We start from the raw sequence: 20,059 nt of genomic DNA on the forward strand, positions 1-20,059 counted from the left end.
GGGTTACTATAACTGCTAATAGTGATGCAAACGGAACACTAGAGTGGAGAGCTGTTTATCTCTTGCTCTGACTGCTGCGTGAGAACTCGGCCGCCTGTCAGTGCTCTGGGACGGGGGGAGTGGCCGCGGAGTCACCTGCTGCTCGTTTAGAAGTTAAGAGCGATACATGCTTTAGCGACAGCCAGGGTCTCCAAAAGTCGCCAATAACACCAGAAGAAGCGGCTAGATTGGTCGCTTATTTTGAAAAAAGAGTCGCCAGAGGGGTCTGAAAAGTCGCTAAATATAGTGACAAAGTTGCTAAGTTAGCAACACTGCCTGACCCTCATGCTCACCATGGAGATAAGAGACTCTCAATCGCTGGCTGCTACTGCGCACGTGCGAGCCGAGCCGGAGGCTAAATGGTCCGGGGGGAACTCCGACGACAAGTTTTAAGTGCCACACAGCAAAACAAGCCTGTACATTCGCCATATACAGGGTTCGTACAGCTTTTTAAGAGTAAAATTCAAGCACTTTTCCAGCACTTTCAAGATACAATGTCAACTTTTTTAAGGAAGCCGAAGCTTTAAATATATACAGTATATAAATAAATGCTTATGATTTCATACATTGCCTTATCTGTAAAATGGGAGTGTTCATAATATAATGTGTATGGACAATCACCAAATTGCAGTATGGCCCTAAGGAGACCTTTATCAGTTTAGTTCATATGCCAAAAATGACCATCTATCAGGTTAATAACAACATGACTATACTTGAGCAATATCACATGAGATGGAGCATATTGTCACTCTATATCAGTGCTGCTGCAGTGTCCTCTCTCCCAGCCAATTATTTTTGCTAGTGTCCTGCAAGTTTACATATTGTTTATAATAAATCAGAAATAAAGACAATTGGAAAATGTGATAAAACATCAAAAATCTTATTAAAATAAACTAATTCATGAATTGCAAAGTCGTAGGACAAGTTTTAAGTAAACATTGGGTGTGGACACATTAGAAGTGGAGGTCTGGGGGTCCCCCCCAAAAATCTTTGAGCATTAAACACTTAATTTCCTGCATTCTGGTGAATTTTTATGAAGCAATGTGTGCCTTTTCCGCATTCATTTTAATGAAAAAAAGGAGAACATTCACGGTTCCGCTGACACAAATTTAATTGAATAGCCTACAATGCATGTGTAGTGCTTTCAAATATCTCCTGTAGCCTATTGTTAAAACATTTGGTTAAACTGTAATAAAGGTAATTATTCTAGGCTATATCATGTCTACTATTGAGGGTTGAGTGGCTGGTGGTATTTTACTAGCAGCATTAGGCTTTATTCAAAGAAGAAAACAAGTAGGGAACAGTTCAACACCAATGCAAACCAACCTACTAAAATAAAAACATCTGGGGACCAACCCAGATATTTTATTTTAGTAGGCTCCCTCCTCTATGCTACCTTAATTTGTGTTATGAAAAGTGCTATAAATGTGCAATACATAGGATACAGTTAATTACACAGAAGAATAAAAGCATTTTTATTGGCGGATGAGCCATTAATAACTTTGCAAACCTAATTTTCAAACAAATGTACCAAAAACAATGTACAAAACGATCCAAAGAACTTCTGAATTTACTTGAGTGAAATTGAAGCGTTAATATGTTTGATGCATGCGCGATTGCGCGCTCACCGGCCGGCGGGGACACAATTCTTATCAGCGGAAACTTGGCACGCTATCAACACACATAGAGAAGGTGCAGGGAGGGGGCTCGCCTCACGCTTCGAATGCACAGTGCACATCAAAGTATAACGTTAATGCGCGTTCAGAAAGAGGAAGTCACGGCACTCATGTCTGTTAAGCCCGTATCTCACTGGGCTGCGACAGTTTGCGACAAGTTGGAGACTGCAGTCGCGAGGGAGTCTCTAAACTGTCTCCAAACGTTCGCGGAGGTCTCAATTTCCTCGCATGAGTGTAACATCACGTTACAATGAAGTAACCCCCAAGCTTACGTTATCTAGCTAACAACATGAATTTGGAGCAATACATTATTGAAAACTAGCTGGTCAGCTAATTGCTAACGGTGTTGAGCATCAATTTAGCATGCTATTTATTTGTATCAACAAGTCAATTACACATACAAACTCGGGATTTGGTGTAACTTGCAAAGAAGAACATGATTGAACAGTCAACCAGAGTGACATAGTCCGATACGTTTTAACGAAAAAAAATTCTCAACTGATTTACCTTTGGCAGGAACTCTAAGTGCCGATTCCCCCATTGTGTACAGCTGGAGGTACTTAAAGCAGACCGTACAGTAGCCTATGCCTGTCGGTTATTAGGGCCTCGTCATAACCAAATGGAAACGGATATCTGATATGGAAGTATCGGGAGCAATAGGTCCATGAGCAGCGACTCGTGGTTCTGGATAATTCCTGGAGCGATCGCCAGGTGTGGCGCGTGTCCCAGGAAAGAAAACACGGGGAGCAACTGCACTCGTGCATACAAGACGGCGGCGAAGAAAACATTGCGACAGATTTTTTTTTTTATTTACAGAATAAAAAAATGAAAGAATTTGATGAATTACGACACTGGTCAATAAAGAGAAAATCCAGCATTTTCCAGCACAGTGTTCAGATTTCAAGCACATTTCAAACCTTGAAAACAATCGATTGAAAATCAAGCATTTTCCAGACTTTCAAGCATCTGTACGAACCCTGCATATAACGCTATGTACGCCACGAACGGACCGCGGTCCACCTCTGTAACACCAAATACGTGCCTGTACCGTCGCGGTACGGTACAAATACATGTACCGTTACACCCCTAATATAATGCATAGCTGTCAAGCTATCATTTATTTGGGTCACAACCTGGACTATCAGAATATGTGTGCTGCAGTGATGTCGTTTGAATGTAGGAAATTGTCAATTAGACAGTAAAAAAGCTAAAAATATCTCACAATTATTTATTGATATGACATAAAAAGGCAAATTGATTGAGCTTGTTATTGCTTAAAACACTTCTTTGTCTTGGGAGTCAATAAGTGATGCGAAAATTATAAAATAAATATAAGTTATACATAATAGAAACTATTCATGCTCTAAAAAGTCCATAGGCTTTTTCCCTTTCCCTGCATTTATGCTAATGCCCACATGCTTACAGGCCATTAGCATAAATCCCTAACTAAAATACGCGATGAAAACGGATTTTATATGGCAATAAAGAACAACATCGGATCTAACAGTATGGATTCATTTTTCAAAGTTCCCGAAAATACACACACACACACTGACACACACACACACTGACACACACACACACACACACACTCTGTAGTCTACTAGAGGAAAAACGGCACGGAGGTTGCGGTTTATAGCCTAGATTAAATAAAATAAAATTACGATAGGGCTCAGAGGGTTTTTAACACTGGTGGTCATGTAGCGACACATTTTAGCAACTTACTCTCTCGCTGTCTGTCTGTCTGTCTGTCTGTCTGTCTCGCTCTCTCTCTCTCTTTCCTTCTTTCTTCGCTCTTCCGCTTCACTCGCTGCTAGAATCAATGTAACTTTGCAACCGTGTAGGCTATACTGCCAACAACTGCCACACTCGCTGTTCTTTGATGTTGGCTACGTGATTATGTGCCGCGTGCTGCGCAATTTGCGTTACGCGCGGCCCATTTTCTAAAAGGTGCTACGTACCAAAAAAAAAAAATAGAAAATGCGGAGGAGAAGGATCCCCCACGTGCATGTTGTTTTTAATGGTGTTTTTTTTTTGAACGAGTATTCGAATACTTGCGCGGAAAATCCAACAAGTATTCGAAGCCTGTAAAATGGTATTCGGGACAGCCCTACAGGGAGGGGATACGCTGGGTTTAAAGTATGGGCGAACAAGGGATTGATAACGGCCTCCACACACATCCTACCTCTACTGCACGTCTACTGCGCGTCTGCGTCTGACTTTTTCTCACTGACCGTGTAATCAACCTAGAGCGGCCACACATCCAACATCAGACGCACTGCAGACGGGTCTGCAGCGACCCTCCCCTTTACCTCAGGAGGCTCGCCTATTTTTTTCTGAGAGCTGCGCGTCTCTCTCGGGTCTCTCTGCTTTAACTGATAGAGAAATACTCTGCTGAGTCATATTGACATCATACCGGCAGCTTACGCTGTAGTTTCACCATTTCCTGGTGTGTCCCTTTCAAAATAAAACTTCCAACAAGCGAAAATGTGACAAAAAAAACAAAAAAACTATTGGGCGCACGGATTACTGTCCAGACTCAATATTAGACTAAATATAAATCATATGCATCATAAATGACACTAAAGAACTTCATTTTTAATGGGAATTATCTATGAAAACTCTATGTAGAAAGATAGGGCTTTTAAAAGCAGCGCTGCAGCAGCAGCAGCAGTTGAGACGTTGTATGTGTGTCTGAGAAAAGCGCTCCAGAAGTAGACACAGGATGTGTGTGGAGGCCGTTAGGATAATAGATATTTTCAACGATGGAAGACTAATGTAATTTACTGGATCACAAGGAAAATATGCTATTCCTTCAAGGCACTTTAAGTTTATTTTTTTAGAAGATATTTTTTTGGCATTTTTTATGCTTTATTGATAGTGTAGAGACAGAGTTGAAATGGGGCAGAGAGGGGAGTGACATGCAGAGAACGACCGCGGGCTGGAATCGAACCCGGGTCCGCTGCTGGCCGAGGCCCATGGGGGGGGACGCCCTACCAACTGAGCTAAGGGTGCCCCCTTAAGTTTTAACAAATAAGGAAAAAAACAATCACTTGTTCAGCCACCTCTCTCAAAGCTCGAAGACATTACCATGAAATACGCTGTTCGTAGGGGGCAGTTATCGCTGCTCTATAAAATGTAGATTTCTGTATCTTAATATTAGAAAGTCTTTATTTGAACCTCTGTAACCACTACACCACTAGCGCCCCCCAATCAGTAACACTGGTGCAGCCCGTTTCTGGTGACACTTCTATGCTGAATGACCTTAACAGCTTCTTTGCCAGGTTTGAAGCACACAACAGCATGACTATACAGAAGGTTGAGGAGAAATGTCATTTCCATTGCGCTGGCACATACTGCAGAAATTAAAAATAAAGTTGACCTGACTTGATAATGGAATATAATGCAGTAAGGCTCTTACATTCTGCATTGCCTTCTAATATTTAAACTCTTGGATTGTTCAAAACTGATGTTTTTCAACCTTTTTTTCCCACAGAGGGCACTGTGTTAGGAAGATCAACTGGTCATAATTCCCTCTATTTAGGCTATTTTATGCTAATATAAAAAAACATCTCATCCCCTTGAATAACTGTATTAATATTTCATGCCAAAAACTACATTTTACAAGATTATATTTTAACACATCACGTAATAATTTAACTTTGCCGAATAGTAGTTTTTACTGAATAGATTGTAATGGCAAATATTGCATATGATATAGCTCCGGACTCAAATGTTAGAATGCTTATTAATGCAATAGGAAACATTGTATTTATCTTGTATTACTCCTGTATGTCTAGGATTAGATTCCTCAAATGTTTATTGGAGAGCACTCAGACTGTGCCTCCCCAGCTCTCCCCCCCCCCCTCCCTTGGATACCCCCCCTGCAGCAGTAAACAGTCTGTCGCAGAGCCCTGCCCAACCCCCTCCCCCTCACCTGACTGCCAATTGAAACACACAACATTCTTGTTGATGCTGAACTGACTTGGATAAAAGATGTGACTTGCCATCTGATCTGGGCCATTCTTCTCAGAAAGCCACCGTGGGGCTTCCTGGAATCGGATGGACCTCCATGTTCTTACTGGATCCAAGAACATGAAGCCTCTGTTGTTTGATTAAATACTCTTTGCTTGATTATTACAGCCTTATGATCTCATTTTCTCACTACAAGATCATGAATGCATCTCCATGTTACCTCCGCTAACGTCCGTTATTTAGGCAAGCAGGCAATGGCGTCTGCAGGTGGAGACCGATGCTGAATACAGCACAACACCAGACCACAGGGTGCACACGTCACCTTGTATTTTGGGTGAAATCCTCACATAAGGTCTCTGGTTAAACTGTGCTGATATGACATTGTGTATTAACAAAAAAAATAATTTCGGACAACAGGAAATTAGTAGAATATTCAAAAAAAGTAAAACACCAAGTTCCATATTGTAGTATGTTATGTCTTTAGAATGTCAATTGCTGTGTGAAAGTAATGCATGTATGACTCACTCTTTGCAGGCGCTGGATACGTGGGCTGGTACACTGTATTTACAGTCCATGATCATAGTGAGGGTCTCACTGTCATTTGCCTCCTGGAAGGGTGGCTGGCCACATACTAACATGAACAGGATTACACCGAGACTCCAGATATCTGAGGTAGAGGGAACCAAACAGAAAAGCAATCATAACCCATGTGTCCTAACAGACAAATACAAGTGGTTTTCTGTAATTAGAGCACACATGATCAAACCATAGGAAAACGTTTATATTACACAATTTCCTTTCAGAGATGAATGAAGTATCGATCTAATCAGAATGGAGAAATCACACACTCGGCTATGAAGTAGATTATGATTTTTCTTTTCTCGAAAATGAGTGGACAGTAGGACTGCAACCAACGATTATTTTAATAATCGAATAATCGGTTGATTATTTTTTCGATTGATCGGTTAATCGGATAAAAAAAATAAACATTTGTTATTGCTGCATCTTTATTCAAAAACTGAACATTACTTCAAATTCACAGTGCAGACTGAATGATTTTTCAGATGATAATATTAAATGATAAAAAAATATTAAAACATAACTGGAATAACACAAAAAAACATACAATGTTTGATATACATTTATATACACACTCACCGGCCACTTCATTAGGTACACCTGTTCAATTGCTTGTAAAAACAAATAGCTATTTTAGCCATACACATGGCAGCAACTCAATGCATTCAGGCATGTAGACATGGTCAAGGCAACATGCTGAAGTTCAAACCAAGCATCAGAATGGGAAAGAGAAGGGGATTAAAGTGACTTTGACGGGGCATGGTTGATGGTCCACGGCAGGATGAATCCATACTTTCATGTTCAAATTCGGACCCTACCATCTGAACTTCACAACTGAAATTGAGACTCATTAGACCAGGCACGACTTTTCCAATCTTCTATTGTCCAATTTTGGTGATCCTGTGTGAATTGAAGCCTCAGTTTCCTGTTCTTAGCTGACAGGAGGGGCAACCAGTGGGGTCTTCTGCTGCTGTAGCCCATCTGCTTTAAGGTTGGTCATGTTTTGCGTTTAGAGATGGTATTCTGCATACCCTCAGTGTTTCCCCTACCATTATACAGGCCTGCGCGATGCGCGTGTGCATTCGGAGCGCACATGTCAAACAGGGAAACTGACGAGAAAGAACATTCCTTTATAGGTCCATGGCATACACTGGAGATATTTAGGACTCAGTAACAGGGAGTTAAACAGGAAAAAGTGCTGAGCAAAACTTAGAAAGTTAAAGTCGCTACGTCGCCGTGGCAACCAATCTGTATCAACAGCTGAGACAGCGCAGCAAGTTATCTTGAAAACAGCAGGCTAGTGTAGCCCTACAAGCTTTATTTTTTGGTATTTTCAATGCTACTTTATTTTTATGTTTTAAATTGAGAACTAGGCTACATGAAATATAATGGTCGGAATATGAAATTTGGCTAAGTTTGCACACATTTTGATTGATAGGCTAATCATGATGTGTAGCCTAGGTTAATTCATTTATTTTAAATGAATATTTGATAAATTAAAGAAAATGTTTCATGATGCAGATTATTCCAGAAATTAATACTAGACAGGACATTCCTGTCTATATTAGGTCTTAGTGTTTATTGTATTTTATTTTCATATCTATGTGTTTTTCTTCAATAGTTTATATGGTTTGTGTCTCCAAATTATTACAGAAAATTGTTTTAGGCAGGACATATGACAGCTGTTTACAGAGCAAAAAAAATCAAATCAGATTTAGCTTCTCAAAGTGCACCAGATTGATGCATTTAAGTTTAAAATGGTAAAGGTTTTCTTCCGCAGGGGCATGCCCCAAGACCCCACTAGAAGGTACATTCTCCCCCAGCAGTCTCCAAAAATCCTGAGGGAAACACAAAATGTACAAACGTACCGAATGTGAAGGCATAACCCTATGCCCTAATGTATAGGGCATGTCAAAAGAGGCTCATCCATAATACGGTTAGTTTTGGTCAATTTCTACTAGAAATTTGGTACGCACGCCGCGCGCATACTCTTTATCAGCTTTTACCACCGGGCCTAAAAAAAATTCTAGGGGAAACACTGTACCCTGGTTGTAACGAGTGGTTATTTGAGTTGCTGTTGCCTTTATATCATCTCAAACCAGTCTGCCCATCCTCCTCTGACATCAACAAAGTATTTTACGTCCACACAAATGCCGCTCACTGGATATTTTTTCTTTTTCGGACCATTCTCTTTAAACCCTAGAGATGGTTTAGAGTGAAAATCCCAGTAGATCAGCAGTTTTCTGAAATACTCAGACTAGCCCGTCTGGCACCCTCAACATTGCCATGTTCAAAGTCACTTAAAACCCCTTTCTTCCGCATTCTGTTGCTCAGTTTTAACTTAGATAAGTTGTCCTGTCTAGGTCTACATGTCTAAATGCATTGAGTTGCTACTATTTGATTGAATGATAAGTTATGTATTAACAAGAAATTAACCACTCGAGTCGCCCTTCGTAGCGAAAATTAAAGTGAAAATGAATGACTGCCGGCTGCCACTAACATTCATGGAGGTTTTGGTGTGCGCGCAGGGTTATAAGTAAGACTTCTGCAAATGACGAGGTTTCTTTTCTGTTCTTTTTCCGCGAAGTCCCAGACTCACACCACACGGAAGAAGCTACTAGTAAAGGTCGCGCAGCTGAGCTAGGAAGTGCTCGGTTCCGGTTTCTGCTTCAAAATAAAAGTCAGAATTGACTGGACGTTTAGCCGTTTTGCCAGTTAAATGATGTTAATGTGAAATTACGCTGTAGGACATGTTCCGTTTGAATGAACAGTAACTTAACTGTGAGCCATATGTAGGCTATAGTTTGTGGTGTTTCAGTTGTTCTAACATTACTAGTTGATGCAACAGCTTGTGAAAAAACCACAACGTTTGCTGGGCCATGACGAGCGTTAATCGCGCGATAAAAAAATGATCGCCGTTAAAATGGGTTTGCGTTAACGCCGTTAATTACGTGTTAAACTGACAGCACTAATATATATATATATATATATAAAACTGTAGTAGCTGCCGTGTAACTGTAGTAACTCAGAGGGACAGCCTCCCGCGACATGAACTTTTTTTCCTCTGCGGTATAAACAGTATGGTCAAATTTCTCCCGGTAGACACAGTTCTGATTTCTCTTCCTTTGTTTCAAATTGAATGGTTATTGTTACATTAATTTTTTAAATAACTAAATTTGATAAGGCCTTGCAAGCTAACAATCTGGGCTCTGCCTGGGACGGCATGAAAACAATCACTGGGCTGAAAGAGAAAAGGAAAAAGGTTTCCTTAGTCAATTACACCTGTGACCTGCACCTGGCTCAGAGTACCTACATGCAAATAACATTGCCTAATGGAGATTATATCACTCAAGACACCATGAACTAGCTTTTCAAGTAAGAATAAAAACATGTAATGAGTATTCATGGCATAAGTCCAATGATCCTAGACTATTATAGATTTTTAAATGGCACAGCCATCTGGGCAAAAAAGTTGAAATTCTTATCGTATGGAGGATTTGGAGAATCGTGACACCCTAGCAATGTATCACAAACATACCTATAATCTCTAATTCAAATAATTTATTTGCAATATAAATGTAACCATAACTAGTCAATAGGAAAATTTCTGACGGCGCCTCACTTCATGGAAATTAAATGTTATACTTTTTCATGTTATAAACTAAAGAAATTCGTTAAAACCAAGTAAATTGGTGCTTTTAAAGTCATGATATTAAAAGGCAGGGTTCAACATAACTTTTTTTTCCTACTGGCCCGCCGGGCCAGTGGATCCGAGTTTTACTGGCCCCTTGTATATTTTCACTGGCCCTGCACACACTTTTTTTTTCTTCATAATTTAGTGTCAATAATTATAATACCTGTATTAGAAAAATAAAGAAAGACAACCAGATCTAAAGGGAATATCTATACTGTAACAGTATAGATATTCCCTTTAGATTTGGTTATTTTTGTTTTAGTTAATTATATGAAATGTTGATATTGCTCATACACATAATATAAAACCAGGCAAACATATTGAATTAGAAGCCTACAACTGAAAGTATGTTGAAAGAGTCGGCCAGTATTTTAAAGTCCAGTAGTTTGATGGTTGTTTTTATTCTTGAATTTGGGCAGTTTAATGAATAGTTCACCTGCAGAAGTCATGTTCAAACATTAAAAAAAAATAAGAGATGAAGGTCTGATTATTCTTTGTGGTGTGGTAGGCTGTTTTTATTACTTTCTCTATATGCATTAGGGATGTGAATGTGTCGACCGAATGACCGGTTTTCCACTTGCGCTCAAGTTGACCTTAAAAATAGAATAGAAATCCGAAAATCAGTGGGTTATGCCGTTTTTTTAATGGGAGATTTCACCGTGTATGTGAGTTCACGTCTGGTCGTGAGCGCGCTGCAGGAGTGTCACTTCTCCATGAAGTGTCAGCTTCACATAGGCTATAAGAGTCCGGTGTGGGACCATTTTTTCAAACTATTGATAAAAAACAATGCAGTGCAAAATATGCAGCATAATGTTAAACGCTCATCTAAGACTATGACGTTAAATCACCTTAGATACACACAATGCCTTCGTCTGATCACAGCAGCGTTTCACGTGTGATCTCGCCAGCGAGTGAGCCGCCGCGCAGATGAACTGTGGTTTGTGGCTAAAATAATAACCGGGGATATTCTCCCCGTTAGCGATTTCAATGGGAAAGACTTCCGCGATCTGATTGAATGTCTCGAGCCTGAAAACACAGTGCCAAACTGCGCGACTATAGGAACTGTACAGTGAGCGGAGTCCCTCCGTTCGTTTCTGTCTACAACCGACACAATCACCGGAGACGCATTCACAGCGTTTAAATAACGCCTCTCATTTGTATTACCATTGGGGCTTGGATGCAAATACTGTAACATTATGGCGGCAGATAAAGGAAAAGCGCAGTTATCATTTTCTGCACCTCAACCTCTGCTGTGGGAAGAAAGAAAGGGGGCAGAGTAAGTCGATTGATTTGTCGACTCGCAGGCGGACGGTAGGCAGCTCTGCCAACGGAGCGAGAGTGCAACCGCTTGTTGCTCCGCCTGTCAAAACGCCCACGCATCGGTTGTCCACTGGCCTTTCATTAAAAAATATATTTTATATTAGGTTTATTATATTGAGTCTTAAATAAACACTGCTTTCATTACGACTCTGAACGCGCATTTCAATGAACCATGATGTAGTCTACAAAAAGATACTGAACTGTGATTGGCCAGTCACTGGCCCGGGCGGGACAGTGACTGGCCAATCAACTTGCCCTGCATATGATTTTACTGGCCCCGGGCCATCGGGCTATACGTTATGTCGAACCCTGAAAAGGTGAGACAGATTCCATTTTTCTGTTCCCGTTTAGCTGTCCTCGTGCGCTGCGTTGTTAGATAAAGTCAGCCTAATAATGTCACTATTAAAGTTAAAATCCCAAACTATATAAAAAAGGGTCTCTCTGTTCTGTCTTTATGTCTCTTTTCTTTCCCCTATGGTCTGCATTATAGCGGATGCCCGCGGACCTGCAGGTTAGATGTTTGTGGTTGCGTGACTTGCATAAGTAGGCTACAGTAAGCGTGCCATCACCAGCGGGTGGGTTTTGGAACAGAACGTTGAGAGTGCAGGTAGCAACTCTAAACTAATTTGGACGGTTACGGAGTGTGGCCAGCCACTTCCTGTGTATGGCCTTTCAAATTAAATTTCCACATGGTGAAGCCATATTTTCAAAAAAGTTTCCTGCAACTATGCGACCAATGAAATATTGTCCGACCAATGACCTTTCTGATCGACTATAAGGGGGCCGCCCCAGCTATCACACACTCTTCAGACCACTTTATATCAAAATGAATGGTACTGTCATTAGCAGGTGGGTTGAGTGGAAAGAGATCTCTATGAGTCAGCTGTAGTCTGCCCTAGGTCTCTGCCTGTCACATACAGACCTGCCTTCAGCTCCACCCCTATACCACATGTAAGGGACTGCTCTCCTGCCTTTCACATCATGGTATGTTACACAAACAAATATACATCAACACACACACATCGGCCACTTTATTAATTTCACCTTGCTAGATGTTGGTCCGTATTGACATGATCATCACACAGTTGCTGCAGATTTGTCAGCTGCATATCCATGCAAGGTTTTTCCTGCATATATAATTGTTTGGTGCCCGTCTTTAACATTTTGACTTCATATCTACAGGTTCTTTATTGTGATTTCATCACAGAGTCAGTGGTGATTGACAGGCTGAAATGCACAATCCCACGACCACAAAGAAGTCTGACCTCCAAAAGGCCCATTCTGAGCTAGGAAAAACCCTGCTATGATGCAAATCTCCCATTCCACCTAGCGATGTGCATCATCAAAACAATGAAATAAAAAAATTACATAGTCTCCCCCCGCCCCCATATGAAAAATGTGCAGTTAGGGCTGGGCGGCATGAAGGTGTCATAACCTGGACGGAATAAAAGTGTCTACCGGGAGAGATTTGGCCATACCGTTTATACCGCAGAGAAAAAAAAGTTCATGTTGCGGGAGGCAGCTGTCCCTCCGAGTCCCTACTGTTACACTACAGTTTCACCGCCGCATCACACGGGGCACTGTTGCCGTGACGCAGAGTTGGCTTGTTTTAAGCAGCTGACTACATGGGTTAGCTCTCGTGAGCTAGCTGGCTAACACTGACATCTCTAGCATCTATTCAGGGCTTAAACCCTGTGCTGTTTTTGGTGGAGACAACCAGCAAGGCTGGTTTCATGTTAACTTTAACACATGTCAAACTTGAAAATATAATTGGTGTTGAAGCTGGAGTGAAATTAGTACCAGACATTTGCACACTAGTTTAATTTGACAGGTTTTTTTAAACGAAGATGAGCAAATATTGCAGGAAAATTCAAGTCTTTCATTATTTTGATATAGACTAATATCAATTGAAAAATGCTACACATTTGGTTGATGCTGTCATTTTAATTTTGCACTGACTGACTAAATTCTTTTGCCTTCTAGCCTTCACGGAATCCTGGCTATCAGAACGTGACTTGGCCACCGATCTGGAGATCGATGGCTTTGGGACACCCTTTCGTCTGGATCGGGATGCCTCAGCCACGGGAAAGTCAACTGGCGGAGGGGTATGTTTGTATGTTAATGAGCGTTGGTGCAATGTTAAATCTGTCATTGTCAGGGAAAGTTTATGTACTCCTGATATCGAACTGCTCTCTGTCTCCCTGCGGCCAGCATATCTACCGAGGGAGTTCCCAGAGTTATTTATTACAGCTGTTTACATTCATCCTAAAGCTAATGATGCTAGGGCCTGTGAGCAAATTCTAAAGGTTGTACAGAAACTTCAGCTAATCTCCCCTGACGCACCAAACCTCATTCTCGGTGACATGAACCATGTCTCCCTGAAAAAGACTCTCAGAGACTTCCATCAATATGTCACTTGTCCGACCACGTATAATAAAACCTTACACATGTGCTATGGTAACGTCAAAGACGCATACAAATCTGTACCCCTCCCACCCCTGGGGTCCTCAGACCATAACTGTGTACATCTTTTTCCTGTTTACCGCACTGCACTTAAAAGGGGCAAAGTGCAGAGCATCCGCATTAAGAACTGGAATGATAAAAATGCATGTGAGACTCTTCGTGGCCTTTTTGAAGCCACAGATTGGGACATGTTCACCGAGTCCTCTGCCGATATCAATGAACTGACTGATGTTGTTACTAGCTGGTCTGTGTATTGTGAGAATATCATTATCCCTGAGAAAACAGTCAAAGTGTATCCTAATTCTAAACCGTGGATATCTAAGTCCCTTAGACCTCTTCTTCATAAGAAGAACATAGCCTTTAAAGAGGGTAATACAGTAGAACTGAGACGTCTGCAGAAAGAAATTAAAAGAGAGGTCTGGGCTGGCAAAAAGACCTATAAGGAAAAAATTGAGAGTCAACTTCAAGCTAACAATCTGGGCTCTGCCTGGGACGGCATGAAAACAATCACTGGGCTGAAAGAGAAAAGGAAAAAGGTTTCCTTAGTCAATTACACCTGTGACCTGCACCTGGCTCAGAGCCTCAACGATTTTTTTGTCAGATTCGAAAAGCATGATTTTAGTAAGGAACACTCTGTGTTCAAAAACAGATTTCTGTCTGCCCCCGCCTCTAAACCTTTTTTTAAAGAGCAGGATGTGATCTATTGTTTTAAGAAATGCAACCCCCGTAAAGGCCCAGGCCCCGATCACATTGGTGGCCGCCTATTAAACACCTGCGCAGACCAACTGGGTCCCATTTTTAATCAGATTTTTAACAGTTCTCTCAGTCAACAGATAGTACCTTCCCTCTGGAAACAGTCCACTATTGTACCCGTTGCTAAGTGTAATAATCCAAAAACACTTAGCGATTTCAGACCCATAGCCCTTACTTCCCTGGTCATGAAGCAGTTCGAGAAGCTTGTCAAATCAGAGCTCATTGCTAAAACCAACTGCCTTCTAGACCCTTTTCAATTTGCTTACAGGGAGGGAAGAGGCGTCCAGGATGCTACTGCTACTCTTTTAAATCTGCTTTTTAAACACCTTGAGGGCAGTAAGAAGCACGCCAGGCTACTTTTTGTCGATTTCTCCTCGGCTTTTAACACGATCCAGCCCCATGTTCTCGTTGACAAGCTAATTAACACCTTCAGCCTAGATCCATGTCTAGTGGGTTGGATACTGGATTTTTTAACTAATAGATCCCAATGTGTTAAGGTGAACACATCAGTGTCTAGCCTTCTGTCCACCTCCAATGGTTCGCCACAGGGCTGTGTTCTCTCTGCTCTTTTATTTATTTTATACACTGATGACTGTCGCAGTAACCACGACAACCGTTTCATCATTAAATACGCGGATGATTCGGTCATAGTCAGCCTTCTCAACAATGACGAGACTGTGCATGGCCAGGTTACAGAGGACTTCCTGACCTGCTGCAACGATGCATTCCTTGAGCTCAACATCTCTAAAACAAAAGAGCTCTGTATAGATTTCAGACGTGGCCCCCATCCCACCGAGAACACTATCATCTGTGGCCAGCCAGTGGAAATTGTGTCCTGTTATAAATATCTGGGCACTATCATTGACAATAACTTGAAATTCAATGCAAACACTGAAATGTTGTGCAAGAAAGGCCAGCAACGCCTTTATTGTCTGAGAAAACTAGCTCGATTCAATGTTGACAAAAGCCTGTTGAAATTGTTTTACAGTGCTTATATTCACTCTGTCATCTCCTTCTCCATAATATGCTGGTACGGTAACATCACTACCAAGGACAAAAATTCTCTTGGGAGAATTGTAAAAACTGCAGCGAAAATTACTGGTACCCAGTTTGTAGGCCTTGATCCTTTTTATTGCAAACAGTTGCTCAAAAAATCAAGGTCTATACGAAAAGATAGTGCCCACCCTCTTAACTGTGAATACAGAGTGCTGCCATCTGGCCTTCGCCTGTGTGTCCCTATGACCACCAACAATAGATACAAGTTCTCCTTTGCCCCTGCGTCGATTTGAGCAACAAATGCTGCCTACAGCAGGTAAATGCTGTACTATTGAACGGGTTTTCGATTTTTATATATATATATATATATATATATATATATATATATATTTTTACACATTTTATTTGGTTTTATTTATTTTATGATTTTATGTTTTTATTTTATGATTTTAATTTATTTTTGTTATGACAGTAAGACCTGTGTCTGCATGGGCACTTCGACTTTGTTATGTTGGTCTTCCTTTTTCCTTGATTCTTGCACTTTGCACTTTCGTGCCCAGGCCTAAGCATAGGTTGTGATGTTTGTATTCGTCACTGTTTGTACTGTTTTGTGTTTTCGCCTCTTCTGCTGTGAACAAATTTGCCCTTTTGGGACACTAAATAAAAATCTTGAATCTTTGTCCCTGCATCCATTCGGGCAATCAATGCGGCCAGCAGCAGGTAAATGCTGATGCTGATTTGATTTTTGTGTTGTTGTAGTTTTGTGTTTTAAATCTTTGCACTTTATTTTTAAGCACTTTGTGTCTCCTCAGGCTTGTGGACATACTGTTGTGTTTTGTGCCCATTGTTGTCTTGTTTTGTCATGTGTTTTTAACCACTACTCATGCTGTAAACAAATTTGCCTTGTGGGACATTTAATAAAAACCTTGAACCTTGAAGCCAGACTAGTGTGGTATTTTGCATCAGTTTCTCTTTTGTATGTAAATTTAAGCTCCAAGTAAAAGATGAAAATAATCTAATGTGATTAAAGTACAGTAGGCCTACGGTTATTTTCATCCATTGAATTTAAAGGAAAAATACTATACTGTGATATACCTTTACCATGATATAAAATTACCTATACTGTGATATAAGATTTATATCTTGCAGTAGTGTTACCATTTAAGGTGCGAGAACACTACACGCGTTACACGCGTACAGACACGTATAAAATCGGCAATTTTTCCATAGGGAACCATTGGTTTACGCGCGTAGATGCGTTACTCGCGCTAAAGCAACACTTTATGCGCGGAGTTCAAAAAATTTTACTTTTTACGCTCCTACACGTGATGATTAGCCGCGTTAGCCAATCAGCGTTGGGCTTGACCCGACGTCACATACATTGGCACGGTCGGAGAACAGTGTACACAGAGGCTGAGAAACACAGAGGAGGAAAATGTATTGCAGGCGGCGACAGCAGCTCGGGAATAGAGTATGTGGGGAGAGTAAACCAGGAGAATGGACTTCCTGGTTAATTCAGTGAATATGTGCGGCTGTGCTTTAGCCGATAAACCAAGTTAGCGCCGTATTGCATTAGTTAACTCACCCAGTTGTGTACGGGCGGCTAGCACCTCATATTATGAACCCAAACATGACGGCTATGTCCGGGGGACTTTCACAACAAGTACAGCGAAGCACCGGTGTTTATCTACGCCAGCCACGGTCCCCTGTCACAGCCAGGTAGGGTAATGTTGGCTACTTGCCTTTATGTTGTGCCGCCGTGCACCGATGCTGCTGTAACTGTGTTTGTTATGTAGATGTAGCTGCCGTGAATATGCAATGCTGTTTTAATGCTAGGCTATTTGTGCTGTTCAGTTTGTCTTTTGGCACAGTTGTTGGCCGCGTTGTTGTTGTTTTTGTGCGGACATGCACGCTGTTGTGTCGGGTCTGATTGCAGCCATGGTTGATTAGGGGAAATACAATATCGGGAGGGGGACTAGGCACGTTACGCGCGTAGAACCATTTGACACAAAATTATCAAGCAACATGTTACCTGCGTAAAGCTTACGCGGGTAATGCGTATAGTGTGTTCTCACCTTTAGACGTTTTTGTAAACGTTCCCCTACACTGTATAAAAGCCTGCATCTATGTGAGACAAAACAGGCTTTGGATGCAGATCGCCTGTCTGCGTTTGCGGCTTGCTCAGATAGTTCAGCCCTAAATTGCACAAATATTTATACTTATTTTTTTTTTATAAATGTTCCATGTTTTATTGTTTGGTTTTCAATAAAAGAAAGAAAAAGTTCATATTTTTCATGTAGGCTACTGGTGACAAGTCTGGTCCATCAAATAGAAAAGAACCAATGGATCAAATTAAATATAATAACTGTGCAACAGTGGGGGGAAAAAAAACTTACTTTTATAATTTCATAAATGTGCCAACTCAAAATCTAGATCACATCCTGTCTGGCGGTGCTGCAGTGTAACACTGCTGTTTTCTAACTAATAGTGTGACTCATTGACATTAAGTTAGCATCATTCATCAGCATCATTCATCAGCATACATGTTTTGCATACCTACGGCTGGCGCATCATACTCATCTCCCAGCAGTATTTCCGGTGCAGAGTAGGCAAGAGATCCACAACTAGTTGTCAGCTTTTTCCCCGGCTGAAACTTGTTACTGAATCCGAAGTCAGTGAGCTTGACTAGCCCTTGTTTCTCAAAGAACACCACATTCTCTGGCTTTAGGTCCCTGTGCACCACATGCAGCCGATGGCAGTAGGAAATAGCGTGGACAATTTGGGCAAAATATTTCTTAGCCAGCTCTTCATTCAGCCCCTCCTCATGTTTCATGATGTAGTCAAACATATCCCCTCCATCACCTAACTCCAAGATGAGGTAAAGCTTTGTCTGTGTATCTATCACTTCATAAAGGCGCACAATGTTGGGGTGCTGGACCAGCTTCATACAGCGCACCTCCTGGAACAGGTGGCCTGTGGCCACGCTGTCCAGCTTAGTCTTGTCGATGACTTTCACTGCCACTTTCTCCCCAGTGAAGACATGCCGTGCCAGCTTGACTACCGCAAAGTGGCCCCGGCCCAGTGTCTTGTCCAGGTCATACAGGCCAGCAATCTTTCCATCATAGCCTCGTTTGAAGCCTGCCATCGCTGGAAAGGGCAATGGGGAGATGGGAGCCCCCACTGTAGTCAGGGGCAGGTCGGCTGGGTTATGCGAGTCCAGCTTAATTCAATTCATCGCAGGCTTAATAGAAAGCCATGGCTCCAGCTCCCTAAATGAAACAATACACACAAATGGCTACAGTTTTAATACAATCTGGTTATATTACAAAGAGAAAGTATCATTAAACTGAATTGGACATACATTGGTCAAAATAACAACGTCTGGCAGGTAATACTATTGTGCCTGTTCTCTCCCTTACTCAGTGTGAAGCATTGAGCAGAAAAACGCTTTGAAATATTACACATATAGTATGAAGGCCCATTCAGGATATTGATCTAGCATAATAGTACGGTAGCGCATAAACAACGATTACTTACTAAATACACAGATGAGGCGTGTTGGTTTTTTTGGCAGGATGGCTGATGCACTGACGTTAGCTTAATAATGCCGATATGGTGCCTCGTGCTGCGACAGTGAACCAAGTAAAACTTTCCTACAACTATTGTTCATTTGTAGGGCTTCCAATAGTCACAATTGCGGGAAGATGATCTACAACCCCTGCTGAGTTTGACTGACCATTTCAAAAGTCAGCTGCAAAATGGTCCCAGCGGTAAAACAAAACAACCAACATTAGCCTGGCGTTACCAGGGGCTAGCTCGTTGTTCATTGATTGATCGTCGTTAGCTTACTAGCTGACAAATGTGAACTGCGTCCGTCCTTTACGATTGAATGTCGCCCGCTAGTTCACCAACCGCTCCTATGACGATCTACACAAACCCATTTAGCCGTGACACAGAGCGCTGGGCATAAGGTACATCAATGATGTTTTAAATATCACACAACTAGCCATAGTTAGCTTGTAGAAAGCTAAAGTTAATACGGCGCTCAGCTCACCCGTCCAGCTTCTCTTTGGTAAACATAAAGCCCCGCCGGTCTTTACCGGATGCTTTGGGTCCTTCGGGGGCTTTTTACTCAAGCCTATCAAAATGATCAGAGAAGACGAGGATGGTACCAAGGTGCCTATGAGTAGGTCTCATCCATAAAACGAGGTATTGCATCGTTGGCAACGACAGCCGAAGTAGGAATGGTTGTTAGCTTCCCAGCCGAGGTTGTGTGGCTATGATGTTACATTCAAGTGCTAAAAAGATTGTCGAAATGTACATAACCATTAGACTTTTCCCACGATAAAGCCTACCATAGGCCATTATACACGTTCGAAAACTATCTTACTTTTTGAAAAATATTTAACCTCTTACAGATGTTTTAGAGATAAATGAAATCATACTGTAAAAAACTCTGTTCCATTAAATCTATTTTAAGGTTGACTCGTAAGATCCAACAACAGCAAAACAAATGTTGTTTTCGATTTTACTTATTCTTAGTTTTTTTATTAAAATCTTTAAA

General features: G+C 41.4%; 1 protein-coding gene across 1 annotated transcript in view; it reads right to left on the reverse strand.

The window, feature by feature from the left end:
* The window catches only part of snrka (SNF related kinase a), a 77,634-nt gene extending 57,895 nt beyond the window's left edge, over positions 1-19,739 (reverse strand). Inside the window, exons 1-3 of the mRNA XM_080038877.1 lie at positions 19,550-19,739; positions 18,052-18,764; positions 6,216-6,357 (exon numbers count right to left, since the gene is read on the reverse strand). Coding sequence (XP_079895003.1) covers positions 6,216-6,357; positions 18,052-18,640 — 731 coding nt within the window. The 5' untranslated portion in view covers positions 18,641-18,764; positions 19,550-19,739. The remainder of the gene's footprint in view (positions 1-6,215; positions 6,358-18,051; positions 18,765-19,549) is intronic.
* Positions 19,740-20,059: the final 320 nt, after the last annotated feature.

This window comes from Ammodytes marinus (assembly GCF_949987685.1).
Source record: "Ammodytes marinus genome assembly, chromosome: 13".
In the NCBI taxonomy this organism is placed as follows: Eukaryota; Metazoa; Chordata; class Actinopteri; order Uranoscopiformes; family Ammodytidae; genus Ammodytes; species Ammodytes marinus.